At 44.3% G+C, this 23,066-nt stretch overlaps 1 protein-coding gene and 1 long non-coding RNA gene across 3 annotated transcripts; one reads left to right on the top strand and one right to left on the bottom strand.

The window, feature by feature from the left end:
- Positions 1-4,947: 4,947 nt before the first annotated feature.
- On the bottom strand, positions 4,948-13,629 carry RPL15 (ribosomal protein L15). Its single transcript, XM_075827202.1, has 4 exons — positions 13,536-13,629; positions 12,767-12,947; positions 10,993-11,129; positions 4,948-5,298 (listed from the first exon to the last, which is right to left on the bottom strand). The coding sequence occupies exons 2-4, from the start codon at positions 12,936-12,938 to the stop codon at positions 4,993-4,995; spliced, it is 615 nt and encodes a 204-aa protein (XP_075683317.1). The 5' UTR covers positions 12,939-12,947; positions 13,536-13,629; the 3' UTR covers positions 4,948-4,992.
- LOC142651929 (uncharacterized) lies at positions 13,150-19,724 on the top strand. 2 transcript variants are annotated; one of them, XR_012847738.1, is made up of 5 exons: positions 13,150-13,248; positions 13,853-14,117; positions 14,665-14,762; positions 14,868-15,002; positions 18,943-19,724. It is a non-coding gene; the product is annotated as an uncharacterized LOC142651929 (long non-coding RNA). The 2 variants fall into 2 exon arrangements; XR_012847737.1 differs by lacking the exon at positions 13,150-13,248 and having other exon boundaries at positions 13,610-14,117.
- Positions 19,725-23,066: the final 3,342 nt, after the last annotated feature.

A 23,066-nucleotide genomic window follows, 5' to 3' on the forward strand; every position in this document is an offset into this window, starting at 1 on the left:
ACGCGGGCGTCTATTTACGCGCCGTCATTTGACAGCGGCGCGTAAATATACGCCTCGTGTGAACAGACAAACGTCTGCCCATTGCTTTCAATGGGCAGATGTTTGTCAGCGCTATTGAGGCGCTATTTTCAGACGTAATTCGGGGCAAAAACGCCCGAATTACGTCCGTAAATAGGCCGTGTGAACATACCCTAACTTGCCAAAACTTCTATCTGTCGTTGGGAGGCAGAGTCAGGAAACCATCATACACAGTGTCGACCAATCCCACCATCGGCTGGATTTTCTCTAATGTGTATGGGCACCTTAAGTTTCCGCTGTAGCCAGATGTTGTAACGTAGTAAATGCGATTTTATGGAATCCCATTCGCACAGTGTGCTTGATAACCACTTTTTTTTCAGAGCATACAGAGTTTTTGTTTTTTTCAACTGCAGCATGTCCAATTGGTCACGTTTTAACACGGGTTCCCCCATTGACTTTAACGGGGAAAACTGCTTTGTTAAAACTTCGTGTAAAAATCGCAATGCGGTTTTCCATAGAAATTTTTTTTACAAGTGTCCCTTTAAAAATCAGCAACCACTGCAAAATCACAACATAAACCGTGAGTACTTAGGGTATGTTCACACGGCTTAGCAAAATACGTCTGAAAATACGGAGCGGTTTTCAGGCAAAAACAGCTGATTATCGGAAGTTTTTGTAACTACTCGCGTTTTTCGCAGCATACTTTACGAAAAACGGCTCCAAAAACGTCCCAAGAAGTGACATGCACTTTTCCGCAAGCGTCTTTTTACGCGCCGTCTTTTGACAGCGACGCGTAAAATAACACCTCGTGGGAACAGAACATCGTAAAACCCATTGAAAGCAAGGGGCAGATGTTTGTAGGCATAATGGAGCAGTTTTTTCAGGCATAATTCGAGGCGTAAAACGCCCGAATTACGTCTAAAAACAGTGCGTGTGAACATACCCTTAGGGTATGTTCACACGGCCTATTTACGGACGTAATTCAGGCGTTTTTGCCCCAAATTACGTCTGAAAATAGCGCCTCAATAGCGCTGACAAACATCTGCCCATTGAAAGCAATGGGCAGACGTTTGTCTGTTCACACGAGGCGTAAATTTACGCGCCGCTGTCAAATGACGGCGCGTAAATAGACGCCCGCGTCAAAGAAGTGACCTGTCACTTCTTTGGCCGTAATTGGAGCCGTTATTCATTGACTCCAGTGAATAGCAGCGCTAATTACGGCCGTAATAGACGCAGCGTTCAAGCGCCTGCACATGCCGGTACGGCTGAAATTACGGGGATGTTTTCAGGCTGAAACATCCCCGTAATTTCAGCCGTAACGGACGCCCTCGTGTGAACATACCCTTACATGTATTTGCTATGCTGCGAGTGTGGTATGGCCGGGTTCCCACGGGGCCGATACGCTGCGTAAAAATCACGCAGCGTGCATTCTTTTCATCACTTCTTATACACCCTAGAATCCTATTTGCAGCTGCTGCCTGACATTGAGTACTGCTGCTTCGCTTAGGGTATGTGCACACAATAACTGCATTTACGTCTGAAATTACGGAGCGGTTTTCAGGAGAAACCAGCTCCTGCATTTCAGACGTAATTGCATGTACTCGCGTTTTGCAAGGCATCAATTACGGCTGTAATTTGGAGCGGTTCTTCATTGAAAAACTGCTCCAATTACGTCCCAAGAAGTGTCCTGCACTTCCTTTGACGAGTCGTCCTTTTTTTTACAGGTCGTCGGCACAGTACGTTGGCAAACCCAATGAAATGAATGGGCAGATGTTTGCCGACGTATTGGAGCCGTATTTTCAGACGTAATTCGAGGCGTAAAACGCCTCATTTACGTCTGAAAATAGGTCGTGTGACCCCAGCCTTACTTGTTACCAGAATACCCTGGTCCTTCTCTTGTTCTGTTATCCCCAGTTTTATTCCATTTAATGTATTGGAATTAATGCGATTATTGCATCCTAAGTGCATTACTTTACATTTCTCAACATTAAATTTCATGTGCCATGTTTTTGCCCCCCTGCTGCCAGCTTAGCTAGGTCTTTCTGTAATATTTTTAAGTCAAGCTGCGTTAAGTATCCTACAAAGTTTTGTATTTTCAGCAAAAACGGACACCTTGCTATCAATCCCATCCACAAGGTCATTAATAAAGATTAAAAAGAATTGGGCCCAACGCTGATCCTCATGGTACCCCACTGCTGACTTCAACCCATTTTGAGTAAGTTCCATTTATAACAGTTTTTTGTCCCTTAATCAATTCTTTACCCACTTGCATATATGGTCCCCCAGTCCGTGTCTGATACTGTTCCACACAACAGTCTTGTTCTGAAGCTACAAACGCTTTTGGAAAAACCAAAATATATCACATCAGCCGTATGACCAACATCCAGATTCGCACTTACCGCCTTCATAGAAACCGAGCACATTATGAATCCATGCTGGTTATCAGACTTTTCTCCACTATATACTTTTGCAGTTCATCTCTTAGAATACCCTCAAATATTTTGCATACCACAGATGCCATACTTAAACAGTAGTTACTCAGTTCCACCTTTTTACCCTTAACTATTTTTCTATCCAGTGTGGCTTACAACCTACAGAAGTTTGGGGACCATTATTCTAAAGAACAAAGGTGAACAGTTGCTCATCTAATAACCCCACTCCTAAGCAGCTCACTTGTCCACTCCATGACTCAAAGCATTAAACTTCTGCATTTTTGTCCTTTAGTTGTAATAGGTGCAAGTTGACCCAGGAATTAGTGGCACTCATGAGTACAAAGTGCTGGGCAGCGTTTTCACCATGTGCCAGTTTACTTTCAGAAACCATATGGGCATGAGTATTTTATTTATAATACAGGTTTTATTTGAGTATGTCTCTAGTGAGAATTCTGTTCCCAAAATTCCTGTCAGCCAGAGGATAGGCCATCAATGCTATAGTCCTGGAGAACCCCTTTTAATAGACATGCTGGTAGCCTGCAGACACCACTACAGGGTACTTCTGGGCCTACTGCTACAATGGGAAAATAATCAGAATTGGTGGAAAGGAAAAGTAGTTGCCCATGGAAACCAATCAGATTCCATCTCATTTTTTTTTTAGCGGCCTCTTGAAAAATGAAAGAAGCAATCTGATTTGCCACCATGGACAACTACTCTACTTTTCCTTTGCAACAGTTTTGATACAACAGTAAACTCCCTCTAGTGGCAGATGCAGGCAGCACTTTCAATGTCTATTTAGGTAATTTAGGACCATCAGAAAAATGGCGCTGCACCACTATAAGCCTGGGTAAGCATTGCAGGCAAAATGCATTTAGCCATGATTTTAGTGAAACTCATTTTGCCCCAATGTGAAAACTCAGCTTGAGAGAACAGATCTAATAAAAAACAAAATTTTTAACCTGTTCAAGGTTGGGCATTTATATTAAAGCACACATGAGCTTGGGAATGAAATACTATTCCTGCCACTCCACTACTGGTGACCAGATATTAGGTAACCCAGTAAGGCCTCATGCACACGACCGTAGTGGCGTGCACGGGCCGTGATTTGTGGCTCAGATGGCCGTGCCTATTCATTTCAACGAACCTGGACAGCTGTAATAAGACATGTCCTATCTTTTTGAGGTCTAGGAAACCAGTCGTGTGCATGGGCCCATTGAAGGGAATTGCGGCCGCAAAAATACTTCCGTGTGCATGGGGCCTAAATTGTGCCAAATGTATCAAAATGGCACACATAGCTGGGCATGTTAGACAGTTCGTCCTTATGCCACCTATAGACTGGCATACAGTGTGTGATTTTTGCAAGTCTATTAACATGTGGTGTGTTTTGCATCCTAGCCTTGTCCCTTGAAAATTTTAAACAAAAATCAAGGCAGATATAATAACTGTAGAACAATCTTTGCCCACACCACTAGATCACACAATAGCCTGACATTTCCAGTGCTGTAACTGGTTACAGCATTGCCATGTGAGCTGAATACAGCGGTCACATCACTACTAGTATCCACGAGTTACAAGACAGTCGTACTGCTGGAGACCAGAGGCTGGAAGTAGTGTATACACCGGGGATCAGCAACCTTCAGCACTCCGGCTGAGACTACCAGCCAAAGGCGTTCAGGACATGCTGGGAATTGCAGTTTCACAATAGCTGGAGTGCCGAAGGTTACCGACCCCCCTGATATACACTCTCCTTTGACAGCAAAATAAAGCAGACTAATATATCCAGCTTCCCAGTCTTGTTAATGCAGTTTTTTCTTGACTAGTGTTGATATAAAGAGTTGCCATTTATACAGTGTGCGTGCCTTCAATATGACAATGCCCAGTTCAAACAGATCGGTCACTGCATTTTTATGAAACTATGAAAGTTATTTAAAAATGTCAATAATCGATTATCCTATAGTAGAGCAGGTCTCACATAAATCGAGACCTGGTCTACAAGATGAAATGAGACGATACTTGTTTATTTCGCTGATTAAACTGACTGGGAGAGCAAGAGAAGAGGTATGAGTAGGCCAAGTGCTTTTCTAAGTAACCTGGCCAATATTAAGGAAATCCAAATTACAGCACACATTTACATATTTGTCATCAATAAACATGTATGTTGTGAACAGAATAGTGTTAAGAAAATAAACCACTATCTTACAATATACATTTAGGGCAGAGGAGAGGGGCACAATTTCTAGAACACTCAATTTTTTAGCTATTTCTTTGGAGACTCAAACACCAGGGGGGGGGGCTCTTGGGTTATGAAAACTGGTGCAAAGCAAAAGTGGAATAGTCGCCCTCCGCAACCCATCAGCTTGCTTTCTTTTCAAAAAGGCCTCTGAATAAACCCGATGGGTTATTATGGGCAACTAGTCCACTTTTGCTTTGCACGAGTTTTGATAAGTCTGCCCCAAAGTTTTTCATTATCCAGAATAATCACAACTAGAATCAAACATTTGTCCAAACATTTAATTTGTCAAATTTACAAGTACTATCCCTATTAGCGGTAACGGTGAAGCTGAAGAGTGTTGCGTCTTCTCCAGGCAGCACGACGAGAGCCACCAATGGTGAGATGGAACTTGTGGCCCTTTCCAAGCCCACGGCTCTTCTTGCCAGCAGATGTAAGGCCACGCATCTCTCTGTGCTTGTGCACAGACTTTGTGATCCATTGGGTGTCTGGATTGCGTCTGATTGCCTTGTGGAAGGTGTCAATGAGGATGACTTCAAAGAACTTGTAGGTGGAGTCCTCACCAACCCAATAGGAGCCAAGAACTCGCAGTCCTCCACAGTGACGGCCAGCGCGCTCCTACAAATGGAAGCAGAGAATATCAGATGTGCTTTCTTTTATACAGTATGTAATGCAGGATTATGGCGGACACTTCAGGTTCATTCAGTATAGTAGGCTCAGTAAACAGGTCAGGTCACATGGGGTCTGTGGCATTTGTACAGTTAATTTATAGTTACAGCTGTTTAATTCCAGAACATGTTGCAGGGCTAATTTTGTCATGTATATAATAAAATAAGCCAATTCATTATTTACTAGTCCAAAAATGATATTTCCAGATTTCTAAAGCTTTACCTAAATACAATTAAAAATATTTGAGGCAACCAAACAGAATTGTACATAAACTAGTCTCCCCAAAAACTTTCTAACGGCTCAAGCTTACCCACTGCGATATTCTGTTATTGATGCCCCTCTAACCTCAGTGTATTCACATTATGTTTGCAGTGTATGTCAGCAGGACTTCCTGACATACCATTGTATAAAGTGGTGTCACCTAGAAGCTCCCATGCTAAAGTATGCAGTGCAGCTTATGAGAAGTTTTTTGCGGGATGCCTCTGCATGAATAACCGTCAACTATGGAATTACATATAGTTGAGAAAAAAACAAGTGTACTATTGTATGTCAGCCCTACATATACCGAAAGGACGCTTCTGCCATTTGTAGGCCGAATAGGCCAGATGGATATATTGGACATATGCGCTGGGAGCTTTCCTGACACATACGCCAAATGTATACTGCAAATTACCCTTAAAGTTATCTGGGCCAGTCTGGAGCCATCAGATGCACATTTGCTCGCTCCACTTGATGATCAGCCCCCTCTGCTACCATTAATATCTTTAAAATTATTCCGCCCTGCAAGTTAAAGGGTAACAAACGTTCAAACTTTTGACATGTCAGGAGTTTATTGGTGGAGGTCCGAGCACTGAGACCCACCAATCGCTAAAACGAAATGGCAGAAGTACTCGTGAGCGCTCAGCCTCTTTGTCCCTATTTGGCTTTTTCCGGACATCGATGTAGCGGTGTAGGGACTCAATAGAAAGTCAGTGAGTGCCTACTCCGCTACATCGGCTTTCCGGAAAAAGCAGAACAGAAATGAAGTTGCTGAGCGCTCACACAAGCAATTCTGCCATTTCGTTTTAGCGATTGGTAGATGTCTCCGTGCTCGGACCCCCACCAATCAAAACTTCTGACATGTCAGAAGGTTGTTGAACGTTTAGTTACCCTTTAAAGCGCTAGATTTTTTTTTTGTCTAAATGTAGTTTTGTGTACTGGCTAATCTTGTGCTGTATTTAATGGGCAACCCCTTCGTTCCGGGCTGCTGTGGGGTCACATGATAATTCTGACTCCCTGTAGTCTGCAGTAGGGACCAGAAGTTAGGCTTTGAATGCAAGTCCATAAAAGCCTCGATGTGAGAATCCGACTTTCATAGAAAAACTGACATGTTTACAGTACAGGTCACATAATTGCCCACGTTGGCCCAGAACACCCGTGAAGTACAGCACCAGGCAAGCCAATACACATCACTACATTACATTTACAAACAGGGCGCAGAACACCACAAGCCGGAGTGCTTCTTTGAGACTTCAGTGTTTCCCAACTACCGTTTTTAAGTCTACACCTACAATGGTAACTAAGTTGAACTCCTGAAAAATGCTGGGTGCTTCAAGGGTAATGTCACAAAACAACTAATTAGGACATTACCTCTACACTGAACTAGGGATGTCACGATACCAGAATTTGGACTACGATACAGATACTTTGTGTAGTATTGAGAATTGTGATACCAAAACGATACTTTACCAACAGTAATAAAAAAAATAAGTTCTTCCTTTTTCTGATGTGATGAATGTGTTAATAGTAATTAACCCCATCATATTTCTCAATGGACAACATTGGGTTGTTGTGAGGTACATGTTGGGGTTAATTTCTATTAATGTGAGGCACATGGAGGTTTAATTCATCACACCGTGCCTTACATTAATAAGTGAAAGAAAGTAAAATTTTTTAGTGTACACATCATAAATGGCAAACAAAATAAAAATTGTTTTGCCGATTACAGCTGCGCCAATACCGAATGTGTATATTTTATGAATGGACTTATTTTAAGGTTTATTGTAAAAAATGTGTGCTTTTTTAAATTTAACATTACTTTGTTTTTCCTTTTTTTTTTTTTTAACTTTAATGTACTGGCATACATCTATATGCCAGTACATTATCCTGTGTGCTGATAGTACACAGGCAGTTGTTAAAACATACCTCAGTATGCCCTAACAGGAAATATGGTCAGACAGCCCTGGGGTCCTTCAGTGGACCCTGGGCTGTCAGCCCATATATGGTATGTACCTCGATCGAGTCACAGGGATTTCCTGTGACGCAATCCAAGGGGCACCCCCCTTCTCATTTTCCCCTTGAATGCTGCGGTCAGCTTTGATCGCAGCATTCAGGGGAATAGCGGCGGCGATTGTTTCATCTGCGCCATTAGAGCAGGGCTGCGGCTGTGTAATACAGCCATTGCCCCGCTCCTGACAACAAGTGTGCGGTCATCATGAGGTGATGTGGCCGGTGCTGCACTAATGTGCGCAGGCACTGAAGACAGAACATGGGGGTGTTTTGCAGTGCGCCCACCATGTTTTGTCTTCAGTGTCGCCACTCATTAGTGCAGTACTGGTCGCATCATCTCATTCTGACCGCGCACACTTGTCAGGACTCAGGAGCGGGGCAATGGCTGTATCACACAGCCACAGCCCCACGCTCATACATTCAGTATCGAAATACATGAAACGGTATCAAACCGTTTGAGGGTGCACGACATCGAAACAGTATCGAAGTTTCGATGCACCGTGCATCCCTATACTGTACTTCAAGGTTCAGCATACCCTCACAGGCAGTCTAAGGCTGTGCTCACATCTGCGTTCTGGTTCTCTGTTCTGCTGTCATAGGAGCAGATCACGGGAAAACCGCAAGCTCTGGATCAGTCGCATGACAGACAAAAGAACCTAACTGAACCCATTGACTTTAATGTGTTCCATCGGGTTTCTGTCACGGTATCAGTTGGATTGACAGAAAAAAAAAAAAAAAAAGAGTCATGCTGTGCTATTTTGTCCAGTAAAAATGTCAGAATTTAATGGAGCCACCAATGCAGATATGAACAGAGTCTAAAGCTGCAATAACCACTATTAACTAAGCAGGTATCAGAAAGGACTCCGGGGACAATACAATGATGCATCTTCAAGCTAAACTGTATTAAATCAGCAAGAGGTAAGTGTTCTTGTCAAACAATACATTGTATTCAGTCACAACTGTTTAAATTTCACATGTCACATAGTAAGTATAGCCAATATAGTGCCCATTCCCAGTATACACACACACAAAACCAATGGTATAGGTAAGAACCAATCCATAAGAAAAGACACTAAACTAGCCACATCACCCACCAGAACTACAATAGAAGCTAGAAAACTCCAGGATCCACATGTATTTTCCTGCCTTTAAAGTAGCCAGGAAATGGAACTCGCATACCCCATAAAATAGTCCTAAAAACATAGGTGCAATAAGCAAATTTCAACACAATGGCTGTCTGGGTCACAGAATTTGCCCAGCCTTAAATCCATCACATTTATTAGGAACTTTAATGGCAGCCAATAGCCCGACAGAGGCCAAAAGTGTGTGCTTTTGGCCTCCATTGGCAGGTATATATATATATTTTTTTGAGGATGGAAAAGCATAGACTATGCTTTTCAATCCCAAGTGATACTGCAAAAAATAGTATACCTTGCGGCATGTTTTTACATGAGAGCCCATGGGTGACCTATGAGACATGTCACAGGCATCCGTTAAACGAGTAAGTCATTGGTTTGTCAAAAGCCTTTCATGATGCATAAGTTAAGCCACTATTCAGGCATCCGTCACACCCTGTGTTTAATGTAGACGTTGGGAGCTTTTCCTGGCTTAAATTTGAAAAAATAAGGGCAAAAAAGTGGTGTACATGGCACTCTATTCGAAGTCATTCTTCTTGATCACACGACACTGATACCACCCACTATCAGCATCTACTCCCAGTTAAATGCCCAATCACATCTAAGTATTAGGTTAAAAGGTTTCCAAAATATAACCATGCAACGAAATTCTGCGGATTGTCAACACACTGACAACATCCTTAACCAGTTAAATTATACCAGTCACAAGAGAACCTCAAACTCTCCTTACAGGTCACCCCCAGTTGTAGATTGCCAAAGCACAGCCTTCGCTTGATGAGATGTCAATTAAAGGTCACTAGTGGTTAAACCAGGTTAGGATACTTTAGTGTTCATGCTGAATGTCACAGAATACTATGAAAGTATCCATTCATTTATAGAATGTGTCAGTATAAAGGCTATGTAGAGCTTTGAAGGTTTGTTTTTTTACAGTAAACGTGTACAGTATGTTAGTAGTTTGGTTTACTTACTCTATGTTATTGATTGAGGTCTATGCGCTACAATTCACACCATTATAGGGGAAATCGAGGTTTAAGCCTATACACACATGTCCATGTTCTACAGCAGTGTCTAATCCACAATCTCTTTGCACAGCGGTGTTAACCCCACACTAGAATGTTGAGATGACCACTTGAGATCGCCGCAGAAGCGTGAAGGACCCGCTCGCAAACAGTCAGTGTTAGGGTATGTTCACACGGCCTATTTACGGACGTAAATCGGGCGTTTTTGCCCCGAATTACGCCCGAAAATAGCGCCTCAATAGCGCTGACAAACATCTGCCCATTGAAAGCAATGGGCAGACGTTTGTCTGTTCACACGAGGCGTATATTTACGCGCCGCTGTCAAATGACGGCGCGTAACTAGACGCCCGCGTCAAAGAAGTGACCTGTCACTTCTTTGGCCGTAATTGGAGCCGCTATTCATTGACTCCAATGAATAGCAGCGCTAATTACGGCCGTAATTGACGCGGCGTTCAAGCGCCTGCACATGCCGGTACGGCTGAAATTACGGGGATGTTTTCAGGCTGAAACATCCCCGTAATTTCAGCCGTTACGGACCCCCGCCGTGTGAACATACCCTTAAGCTGAACTGACTGATTCAGCTGAGAGAATGATACAACTCCTATGTATACAAGATACATCCAAGCTGCATCGTAAAAATAAAATAAAAAATTGTTTAAAAGTTGCTGAAGGCCTAATTCACATCAACGTCTTAGGCTCCATTAGGGACATCGGTCTCCACCGGAAACAATAGCGCAGCATGTAAAGCCACGAACACACCGACCGAACCCATTATAGTCAACGTGGTGTAACAACCAGCACTTACGGTTATTCCCTTCTGCTTCTGACGGAGCAGAATGGATGAACAAATGCAGATGTGAACTTGGCCGAAAACACCTAAGACACTGATTTAATAACAAATACATCCGGAATTGCCTCGTATTGATTTTAATGGGAGGCAGTTTTTCCAACGAAGCAGGGGAAATAAAGTGTCATGCTCTTCCTTCAGGTGTTTCAGTCTCTGACCTAACATTGACGTCAATGGGAGGAAGAGAAATTTGTGGCTTTTTTGTCCGTGGCGCTCATTAGCAGTGGCCGAAAAACACGGCAAAGAGTGCAGACAGGTCAAAATCTGCCTCAAAAGTCCTGAAGGAATCTTGAGGCAGATTTTTCTGCAAAAAAAAAAAAAAAAAAAGTCAGTGTAAGAATGTAAACGGTAATAATGTATGATGCTTCCATACCTCAGCAACAGATTGCAGGCTGCGGGCAAACTTCAGCTGGTTTATACCATGGTGCACAGGCTTGCCATAGGTTGCACCCTTGGGCACTGGGCGTTTGCGGCCACCACGACGAACTCTGATGCGGTAGATAACGTAACCTATATTTAGAAAGAACACCTTAAAATATGCAGAGAAAACCATAACAAATGACATTCTTCATCAAGCATTCTATACGGATGATTATAATTCCTAGGAGTCGTTTACTAGAGAAATAGGGTGGTAATGACATTTCTGCATTACTCTGAGCCAGCATAAGGCCCTTTTATACAGGCAGATTTTTTTTGTGGTAATCATGAGCACAGCATGTCGATGGGTGCCCATTCGTGCCAATGAAATGGAGAAATGATTGGAACGTATGGAAAATGAACCATAGTCCATATGATCGTTCGTCCCTGAACATTGACACGGGGATATGTGCTGCCATCTTTGGGTTGCATAAAAGTCAAAATCAGCCGACAAATGAGAATTTGCTCGCTGATCTGACAATGATCGGGGGAAAGAGCAGTCGTACAAACGCTTGATCACCGGCCAGTCTAAAAAAACTTTTGGAAGCTACCAGACAAGACAGACAACTAGGGCTATTAGAGGGAGGAGGTAAAAGAAAATAAGCGTGCCTATAATAAATAAAGTGTGATAAACCACGTACACAGATAGAGGAGAGAATTGGGAACGTGCAGCATCATGTAAAGGCCTCATGCACACGACCGTAGTGTTTTTCTGGTCCGCAAATTCCGGGACCGTGTTCCGTGAAATGTCATCCGCAGTTCATCCGTATGTAATCCGCAGTTCATCCGTATGTAATCCGCAAAATGCGGATGAAAAAAAAAAAGCCTAGGTAAAACAGGACGACGACAGAACTCATTCCCGGTCGTCGCCTAACAACATTTCCGCAAATCCGCAAACTGCGGATGACACACAGAGGTGTATGCGCAATTTCCACGGGCCCATTGACTTCTATGGGCATGTCCGCATCGAATTTGCGGCCCGTAATAAGACATGTCCTGAAAACACGGATAGTGTGTATGGGCCCATAGAAATGAATGGGTCCGCAATTCTCCCGTTGATTTGCGGACGCAAAAACACGGTCGTGTGCATGGGGCCTAAGAGTTCGGTTCACATTCGTTTTTTTTTTTATTACAGTCACGGATAATGGTATTTAAGGCAAATACAGCAGAGGCTCAATATTTATTCTTCCTGTCAAATACCAGAACCCGACAGACTTCAATAAAAGCCAATATGACTCGTCATAGCCCATTCTGAATGGGAGCGGTGACACTAGTGTGTACAGACCCCAAGTGAGGTCAGCGACTCGAAGCCACGCAGAGCACTGAACGAGATAGGAAATATTTCTTGTTTCATGAACAGATGAGAATTAAGGACGGCAGGGAACGTCTTTGTGACAATGTATCAAATGCTGAAGATCATATAATGCAGGGAATGATCCAATCAGTAGCGGTGGCAGCACTGTCACTGTCACATTCGGTTCATGAACTTCAGCGATTAGAAAGCAAACTTCTGGGTTATGAATAAAAGATGTGACAAGTCTCAGGACTTCGGTGCTACATATGACTGGACTTCATTGAAAGTTTGTGTCAGGCTTATGGCCGAGTGAAGCGGATGGGGCACAGTGCTCTGGCGCTAGTACCCCCACAATGGGATCTTCTCACACCTCTGACATCCTGACTGGTGTTTTTCTATGACAAGATCATCAGTCACAGGTTTACGTTGTACGCACCTTGCTTTGCCTTGTACCCCAATCTACGAGCCTTGTCTGGACGGGTGGGACGTGGTGCGCGGTGGAGGGAAGACAGTTGGCGATACTGCCAGCAGCGGACACGCAGGAGGAACCTCATGACATCTGACTGCTTCTTCCTCCATAACTCCTGCATGAACTTGTAGGCACCCATGTTGGCTCACTATGGAGAGGGAACACAAGTATTCAGCGTTCACAGCATTACACCGACAGGAAAACTATGGAGAGGTTCTTTGTAAACAATGGAGAGCAGAACAGGGACAAACATTACATATCCCATAGTAAGACCCCACTCATAAGCCTCCTGCAGGGGACCCTCCAATGACACGTGCAGCTAAAGTCTACACCGGGTAACGTAAAGCAACAACCGCCTAATCTATACAGGATGTATTCCATACAGACGACTCGTACATCCAGTCACTAGATCCTAGTCATCTCACGTCTATGGACAAGGCCCAGGTCCGGTGTGTAACATCATGGGGCTCCACCTGCACAGCAGTAATAACACACCGCGCACGGTTATCTATAAGCCGGGCACACAACCAGCTCTGAGGCCTCCATGGGGCGCCCCGTAATAAAGCAGCTAAATCTCTACAATATGGACGAGGACCCGCACACAGGAGCGGTAACAGGGCGCAGCGCGGGGAGGAGAACAAGCAGCGGGGCAGACATGTCGCTATCGTTCAGAACGGGGCAGATGGACGTGGATTAAAAAAACAAATCCGGGAGTGTAAAAGGAAGACTCCATTACCTGATGGCTCGGCAGCCGGAAAGGAAGGACGATTTTACCCAGAATCCCTTATTACAACGCTGAGGGGGATGACAGCTTCCTGTTTCGCGGGTGGATTGTGGGAAATGTAGTCGAATGCTGATATTACGGCTGACCTGTAAAGTTCTAGAGGATTTTACAATGCAACATTCTGAGAGCTGTAGTCCAACCGCTAATAAATGTGTAGAGTGCGGAGAAGAGTGAAGTCAGGGCGGAGTGCGGGCTCCATTGTCAGTAGACTTGTACTATTCCATCTAATTTTTTCTTCCTTCTCTTTTATTTTCTCTCTGCCCTAATAGTGACAGCAACAACTGCCTAATCTATACAGGATGTATTCCAGACAGACGACTCGTATATCAAAAATCTCCGCTGCGGAAATCAGCGCTTGAAATAAGTCTATACTTACCGCAGGTCGTTGTCATGGCAATATGTTCCTCCATTGTCCGTGCAGTCCATCCTCCTGTGTAACCGCTGAAGCATGAAATTGGCTGGGATGAAACATCATCCCAGAACGCCGGCCTGGACGAATAACAGAAGAAAGCGTCGCTACGACAACGCATGGGGGTGAGTATTAACCTTTTTATTAATTGAACTAAGGCCTCATGCCCACGTCAGTTATTTTCTTCAGGGTGCTATCCATTTTTTTAACTGATAGCACCCTGACACATGGGCCATGCATTCTTCCGTTTTTTTACGCTTCCGTTAGTCCGTTCCGTGTGCCGTCCGTTTTTGACGGATCTGTTGCCAAGCAACGGCAGGGCGTGCCAAAGTTCACAGCATTCAACACACAAGATGGATGTGGACAGACTGATCACAATGGTGCATGACCACCCAGAACTGTAGGATACGCGGTCAGAATCGTACCACGACAAAAAGGATGCCGCGCGGGAGGAGCTTTCAAAGGAGCTGTTACAGCGTCGTTGGGAGCAGAAAACTCGTGCTCAGCGTCAGAAAATAATTAAGTAAATACATTCCACTTAGCTGTAATTGATTATTTATGACCTATTTTGAGATTATGCCATTAATATATGCCTGACGTTTTTTTGTGTGAGTGCTGCGGCCATTTCAATGATTACCGTCTCATTACTGTGCTTTTCCAACACAATTGTAGGTGTGGTATACAGTATGCGCTGCTCCAAGTCCAAGTGTGTCAGAGGGTAAACGGAATACTCGTACAATAGCCACGGCCCCTTCAGCTGATCCGCGTGGGTGCGTCTAGTTTGACCGCCAACGATCATACATATGGCCTGTAATATGTATAATTCATTAATAACCACATTTTTCCTAATATTTTTATATTTTTCTTTTTTAAAGTACATGAAGTTAAAACACGGTGGAACTCTTGTGGGGACCAAGTAGGGAAAAGCGGAGTGGCTCCTTCCCAAAAAAAAAACGCTATATGTTGACCCAGCAGCTGATGTTCCTGAAAGATGTCATGGAACTTCGACCGTAAGTTATGATTTTGGCGTATCTTTTTAAATGTGGTCCCAAAAAATAAAGGCGATGTTCGTCATGCGGTATTACAGGCCTAGTAGTATTGTATGAAAAAAATCACATACATATTTCATATTTTTGGTGCCAGCGGCGCTTGTACGTGGCCTGCTTCCCCTTCATTCTTTTTACCTGCTTGTAATGTCAATCACACACACTGGCGTAGCTATAGGGGTCGCAGCGGTCGCAATTGCGACCGGGCCCCGAAGCCACGGCCCCCCCGCACCACATCAATAAAAAGTTACTATAGTAACTCGGGCCGCGGGCCCCTGTTACTATAGTAACATACTTTACTTACCTTCCTGGTTCCGGATGGCAGCGGCGGTCCTGACGTCAGGCGCTGTGCGCAGCAAATGACGTCACAGCGCTATGCCGCCGCGCACAGCATCGAGACTACAGAACTCCCGCCGCGGCCGAAGAGGAAGGTAAGGTTAGCCCTGATTGGCGGGGTCTGACTCCCGGGACCCGCCAATCAGCTGTTTTGAAGGGGCCGCAGCACTCGTACGAGAGCTGCTCCCCTTCATTCCTGTCACTTCATTCCGGCACACTGTGAATCCGTGTCGGCGATTCACAGTGTGAGCGAGTAGTGGAATGAAGGGGAAGCAGCTCTCGTACGAGTGCTGCGGCCCCTTCAAAACAGCTGATTTGCGGGTCCCGGGCGACACATCAGCTATTGATGGCCTATCCTGTGGATAGGCCATCAATGTTTAGGGACTGCACAGCCCCTAAGCCTACGATGTATCAGGCTTAGGGGGCCCATGAGACAGGATCACAGATTGTGTGATCCTGTCTGCTGGGCCCTGTATCTAAGCCTACCACACTGTAGGTTTAGATACAGGGCCCCAGCACACAGTAATCTTATACTGTATAAGATTACTGTCTGCTGGACCCTGTATCTAAGCCTACCTTGTGGTAGGCTTAGATACAGGGTCCCACAGACAGTATCACACATGGGCCCTGTATCTAAGCCTTAGGGTATGTGCACAGACACTAATTACGTCCGTAATTGACGGACGTATTTCGGCCGCAAGTCCCGGACCGAACTCAGTGCAGGGAGCCGGGCTCCTAGCATTATACTTATGTACGATGCTAGGAGTCCCTGGCTCGCTGCAGGACAACTGTCCCATACTGTAAACATGTTTTCAGTACGGGACAGTTGTCCGGCAGCGAGGCAGGGACTTCTAGCGTCGTACATAAGTATAATGCTAGGAGCCCGGCTCCCTGCACTGTGTTTGGTCCAGTACTTGCGGCCGAAATACGTCCGTCAATTACGGACGTAATTAGTGTGTGTGCACATACCCTAACACATGTGTTACTAATCATTTTTTGTGTGTTTTCTTACAGGTTCGGTCATTGGACTACGGCGGATTCCAGAACTACTTCGATGACAGCTTTTTTTTTTATTAATAAAATGGTTAATGAGGGCTGTGTGGGTTTTTTTTTTATTTCAATCAAATATTTTTTCTATGTCTTTGTGTTTTTTTTTTAAACTATATTACTACCGCCTTAGTAATGGCCGCCGGCTGATTGACAGCATCCATTGCTAAGGCGGGGCTTAGTGTTAGCGGATGCAGAGGCTAACACTAACCCCCTTTATTACCCCGGTACCCACCGCCACCAGGGGTGCTGGGAAGAGCCGGGTACGATCCGGTACCTGACCATCTGTAGTGATGGTCGGCCACTGGGGTGGCCGCAGGCTGGTATTATCAGGAGGGGAAAGGCCAAAAACAGTGGCCCTTCCCATCCTGGTAATGCTGCCTGCTGCTGCTTTATTGTATCTGGCTGGTTATGAAAATGGGGGGGACCCCACGTCATTTAAAAAAAATAAAAATAAAAAATAATTGGAAAGAACGATGTCGGGTCCCCCCCAATTTTACAAGGGTGGGAAGGGCCACTGTTTTTGGCCTTCCCCAGCCTAATACTACCAGCCTGCGGCCACCCCGGTGCCTGCCCGTCACTACAGATGGTCGGGTACTGGTTCGTACCCGGCTCTTCCCAGTACCCCTGGTGGCGGTGGGTACCGGGGTAATAATGGGGGTTAGTGTAGCCTCTGCACCGGCTAACATTAAGCCTCGCCTTAGTAATGGAGGTTGTCAATCAGCCAGCGGCCATTACTAAGGCGGTGATAATAAAGTTTAAAAAGATACAAGCACATAGAAAAAATATTTTATTGAAATAAAAAAACACAACCCTCATTAACCATTTTATTGAGAATAAAAAAAACGCCGTCATTGAAGTCCTCGTATCCGAAGTCCAACAACCGAACCTGTAAAAAAAACACAAACACAAAAATATTCAGTAACACATAAAGAAGCAAAATTATTATTCTTACCTATCCTGGGTCCAGCGCTGGATCCGCAATGTCAGCGAGCTGGGCCCTGTATCTAATCCTATCATGTGTGATACAGTCTGCTGAGCTGTGTATCTAATCCAATCATGTATGATACTGTCTGCTGGGCCCTATATCTAATCCGATCATGTGTGATACTGTCTGCTGAGCCACTGTATCTAATCCTATCATGTGTGGTACTGTCTGCTGAGCTGTGTATCTAATCCAATCATGTATGATACTGTCTGCTGAGCCACTGTATCTAATCCTATCATGTGTGATACTGTCTGCTGAGCCACTGTATCTAATCCTATCATGTGTGGTACTGTCTGCTGAGCCACTGTATCTAATCCTATCATGTGTGATACTGTCTGCTGAGCCACTGTATCTAATCCTATCATGTGTGGTACTGTCTGCTGAGCCACTGTATCTAATCCTATCATGTGTGGTACTGTCTGCTGAGCCACTGTATCTAATCCTATCATGTGTGATACTGTCTGCTGGGCCACTGTATCTAATCCTGTCATGTGTGATACTGTCTGCTGAGCTGTGTATCTAATCCTATCATGTGTGATACTGCCTTCTGAGCCACTGTATCTAATCCTATCATGTGTGATACTGTCTGCTCAGCCACTGTATCTAATCCTATCCATAGTTTATAGGGTCGTAGTGCTATAGATATGCTATGCTGTCTCATATACACACTTTTTTTGGGGGCGGACACATATGTATTGGGGCTATTTCCCGGACATTTTAAGCCCTGAGGGTATGTTCACACGGCAGCGTCCGTTACGGCTGAAATTACTGTGCTGTTTTCAGGAGAAAACAGCACCGTAATTTCAGCCGTAATGGCATGTGCAGGCGTCTTTTGCTGCGTCCATTACGGAAGTAATTGAAGCTGGTTTTCCATGGAGTCCATGGAAAACGGCTCCATTTACGTCTGAAGAAGTGACAGGCACTTTTTTACGCGCCGCCTTTTGACAGCGACGCGTAAAAAAAAATGACCGTCGGCACAGAACATCGTAAGACCCATTCAAATGAATGGGCAGATGTTTGCCGACGCTTTTGAGCCGCAATTTTCGGACGTAATTCAATGTTAAAACGCCCGAATTACGTCTGTAAATAGTGTGTGTGAACCCAGCCTTAGTGACGCCCCCGGCTGCTAGTGCTGCATTGTTGGGTCACTTAGGAGACCCAGCGATGCAGCTGAAAGCGGACCGTCGGCCATGAGAAGTTTGCGGGGGGGGGGGGGCCCAGTAAGAATTTTTGCATCGGGGCCCATGAGCCTCTAGCTACGCCCCTGATCACACACACACTCGTAGGAGCGATTCACGGTACATACTTCTGTGAACTCCAACTACAAGTGTGTCAGGAATTGACAGTACTTGACTGGTTAAAAGCTATGTCGCTATGCCACGTTCAATACGTGGGTGCATGTAGTCGCACCCCCAACAATATACTGTAGTTGGCCTATTATGAAGAAAGAACATCCATTATTAATTATGCAATATGTTCTACACATTTTTACTTGTAATTAAATATGATTTTATTAACATTTTTATTTTCTAGAACAAGGGACAATCCAGAAGATGCGCAGGAAGTGGACTCTGATGCCACTCAGCTTGAGGAGCCAAAACCACAGTCTACTCCAAGTAGTGTATCTCTTCATGTCCCAACAGAGTACACGTTACAGCCATCTCCTACTACCAGGGTTGCTTCTAACCCAGCTCCAAGGAGCGCTTCTTGTCGCAGCCGTGTGTCTGCTGCTAGTGCTGCGGTACAGGATAACAGGGCTCTTATTGATTCTGGAGTACCTGAACAGAAGCACCACTGAAATACAGAGGAGAACTTCTTTCAGGGCCTTACCCCTCATCTTATTTGGCTATCTCCGGAACGTCGGCTTAGAGTCCAGGGAGCAATGATCGTGATGCTCCAGGCAGCAATGCCACCCAACGATCCCAGGGCTATCTTCCAGGCAGTGGACTTGTGGCGTCTCCGCAATGAAGAGCCCATCAATAGTGGAGCGCCATTACCAAACCCGGTCAGTCCTGCACCGCCGCCTACACGGACTCCGGAATATTGGCCTACGTACAAGTCCTCACCTAGCCTGTTTAGTCAGGATAGAGGCCTGAAAGTGCGGCCCGATTACTATGGCCCCTCATCAAGCGGGCTAAGTTACACGGGGAACGTGGCATACCAAGGTCATCATCATGCCCACGATATGTCTGACAGACATTCCACAGGTCGACCTGCCACCTCTTCTGCTGGACCATTAGCCAATGAACTTTTTGAGCTTTAATTTTGGAGATATTTTCTCTTGTTTGTTGGCACCATGTTGGTTATTTTGTATTTTCAGCTAAATACTTGGTTGATTTGAAAAAAATAAATAAACTGAAAAAAAAAATGGTGTCTTTATTGATTGGGTAGCGTAATTGGGTGTAACTTTACACGCCACAATCAGGCCGATCATCTGTTGTTTATCTCTGTTGTCCACCGAGAAGTGGACGTAAGTATCTGACAACACAGCTATTAAAACAAGATCAGCATTTTCTTGACGATACTCAGGTCCCCCAACAGTGTGTGGTTGAGAAATAAATATATTTTTCATTTTATTAGAATTTTCATCAAAGCTTTGGAGCGTCGATCATACCCAATGATTCTGGGTGGTCATTCAACACATAATGAGGTATTTGTTTATATTTTTGCAAAAATATTTTTTTGGGGTTGTACAAAATTTAAGCGCTGTCTGGCAAGACGAAGTACTACAATTTGTTTTTGTAATAGGATTTTTTATGATCAAATCAAAAAATATTTATGCAAAAATATATAAGCTTGCAATCCCACGTCAACGGTCCTCATTCTAGACCCTTTAAAGTATTTATCTAGGGGTATAGTTAGCATTTTGACCACACAGGTTTTTCACTAAATATATTGGAATTAGTCTGTAAAAATGTAAATCTTTTTTTCTGAAACAACATAGAAATTTTTAATATTTACAAGGAATAACGAAGAAAATGCACCCCAACATTTGTGAAGCAATGTCTCCCGATTACAACAATACCCCATATGTGGTAATAAACTGCTGTTTGGACCCACAGCAGGGCTCCGAAGGGAAGGAGCGCCTTTTGGATTTCTGATTTTGCTGGAATGGTTTTCGGTGCAATGTCGCATTTGCAATGCACTGGAGGGACCAAAACAGTGGAAACCCACCAAAAGTGACCCCATTTTGGAAAAACCTTCAAGGAATTTTTCTAGGGGTATAGTGAGCATTTAGACCCCACGGGTCTTTTGCAGAGTTTATTAGAATTGGGCTGGGTTCACACGACCATGTTACGTCCGTAATGTACGGAACGTATTTCGGCCGGAAGACCCGGACCGAACACAGTTCCTCTGCGTGGAACTACTGTGCCGTACTGAAAACATGACTACAGTACGGGACAGTTGTCCTGCAGCGAGGCAGGGATTCCTAGCATCGTACATCACTATGATGCTAGGAGCCCGGCTCCCTGCACTGTGTTCGGTCCGGGTCTTCCGGCCGAAATACGTTCCGTACATTACGGACGTAACTTGGTCGTGTGAACCCAGCCTTAGGGCGCGAAAATTAATATCAACATTTTTTCCACAAAAATGTTGCATTTTCTCATTTTCACAAGGGATAAAGGAGGAAAAAAACAACCATTTTTTATAAAGCAATTTCTCCCGAGTACGGAAATACCCCACATGTGGTCATACGTTTTTCATTAGAAATGAATTAACCCTTTCAGGACTGATCCATTTTTTGCTTTCTTATTTTAGATTTTGACTCCTCACCTTCCAAGAGCCATAACTTTTTTTATTTTTCCATCAATAGAGCGGTGTGAGGGCTTATTTCTTGTGGGAGGAGCTGTAGTTTTTATTGGTACCATTTTTGGTACATAAAAAGTGATTAAAAAGTTGTATTACATTTTCTTTAAGAGCTAAGGTGACAAAAAAACAGTGATTTTGGCGGTTTCAATTCAAATTTTTTTTTTAAGGTGTTCACCGTGCGAATTAAATAATGGTATATTGTAATAGTTCGGACTTTTACGAACATAGCGATACCAATTTTGTTAATTTTTTGACATTACTTTAGAAGAAAAATGGGAAAAGGTGTTTTTTAACTTTAAAAAAAAAAAATTCTCACTACTAATAACTTTAATTCTTCTACACATTTTATTAATCCCCTTAGGGGACTTGATCCAGCAATAATTGGATCACTGGTACAAAACACTGCAATACTAATGTATTGCAGTATATTGTTGTTGTTCTTACAGGCTTCTGTAACAGCGATCGCTGTACCTGTCCGTTAGTCCCGGGTGTCAGCTGTAATACACAGCTGACTCCCGCAGCGTATGGAGCGGGCTCAGCACGTGAGCCGGCTCCATACATCAACCCCCACACCATGACGGGCAATTAAGTCATAGTGCGCAAAGGGGTTAATGCACAGCGGATGGTTCAAAGTGAAAATTGCAATTTTCCACTCATATACCATTTTAGCGCATAATATGTTGTTCCCAGTTTGTGCCACAGAAGACAAATACCTCATAAAATGTTAAGCGGGTTCTGCCGGGTATGGCGATGCCATATATGTGGGCGCAAACTGCTGCTTGGGCACGCGGCAGGGCTCAGAAGGGAGGGAGCGCCATTTTGCTTTTGGAGCGCAGATTTTGCTTGGTATTAGTTTTGTTTGGGGTTTCGCTGGTATTTCAGTTTATAATGTGGGGGCATATGTAATCTGTGCAGAGAACATCAGGGCATAATAAGAGTGTATAATAATGGGGTAAATAAATAATAATTCATAGATGTGTGGCCAGTGTCGCACTGATAAATGGCGCCTGATCTTATCCGTTTTTGGAACACTGCACATTTTGCATCGCCATATTCTGAGAGGCAGAACTTTTTTATTTTTTCACCACCGAAGCTGTGTGAGGGCTTTTTGTACGGACGAAAATGAACGTCATGATGCGCGATCTAGCAGCCGATCATGACGTTCATTTTCGTCATAGGTCGGGAAAGGGTTAAACTGAATCAAATAACAACTAGAACCATTCTTGAAATATAAATATTCAACAAGCAGCACAGATAGTCGTGCTGCCAGGGGACTGCTCCCTCAGGGCTCAGAAAATAGTCTGCATAAATTTCACGGATAGCCAGTTCAGACGATCCAGGTCTTCTATGTGTTGTCTGATGTAGAGGGACCTCATCAGAAGGAGCATATTGTTTTATTGTGAATCCTGGTGAAGTTGTGTAATATCACACACGCTTGTGTCACCAGGGTCACATTATCCGGATCCATCTGTATGGCAGACATCAGCACTCTCCATTTATGGGTTAAAATCCCAAAGGCGCACTCCGCATACCGATGTGCACGTGTCAGCCGATAGTTAAAAAGGCGCCTCCTGTTGTCCAAACCTTGACAAGGGATTGGACGCATGATGTGGGGAGACAGTGCAAATTCTTCGTCAGTCACAATTACAAATGGGGCTGGGGGTCCATATGATCCTGGTAGTTGTCTGGGTTCAGGGAGGGAGAGCTCATTTGATTGAAGCCAATCACCCATTCTGGAAGCCCTGAAGATGCGAGCATCCACAGTGCTCCCATAGACCCCAATATCCACAATTATAAACCTGTAGTTGCTGTCAGCCAAGGCCAACGGCACTACAGAGAAAAACTTC

The sequence above is a fragment of the Rhinoderma darwinii genome, chromosome 5, assembly GCF_050947455.1.
Source record: "Rhinoderma darwinii isolate aRhiDar2 chromosome 5, aRhiDar2.hap1, whole genome shotgun sequence".
In the NCBI taxonomy this organism is placed as follows: domain Eukaryota; kingdom Metazoa; phylum Chordata; class Amphibia; order Anura; family Rhinodermatidae; genus Rhinoderma; species Rhinoderma darwinii.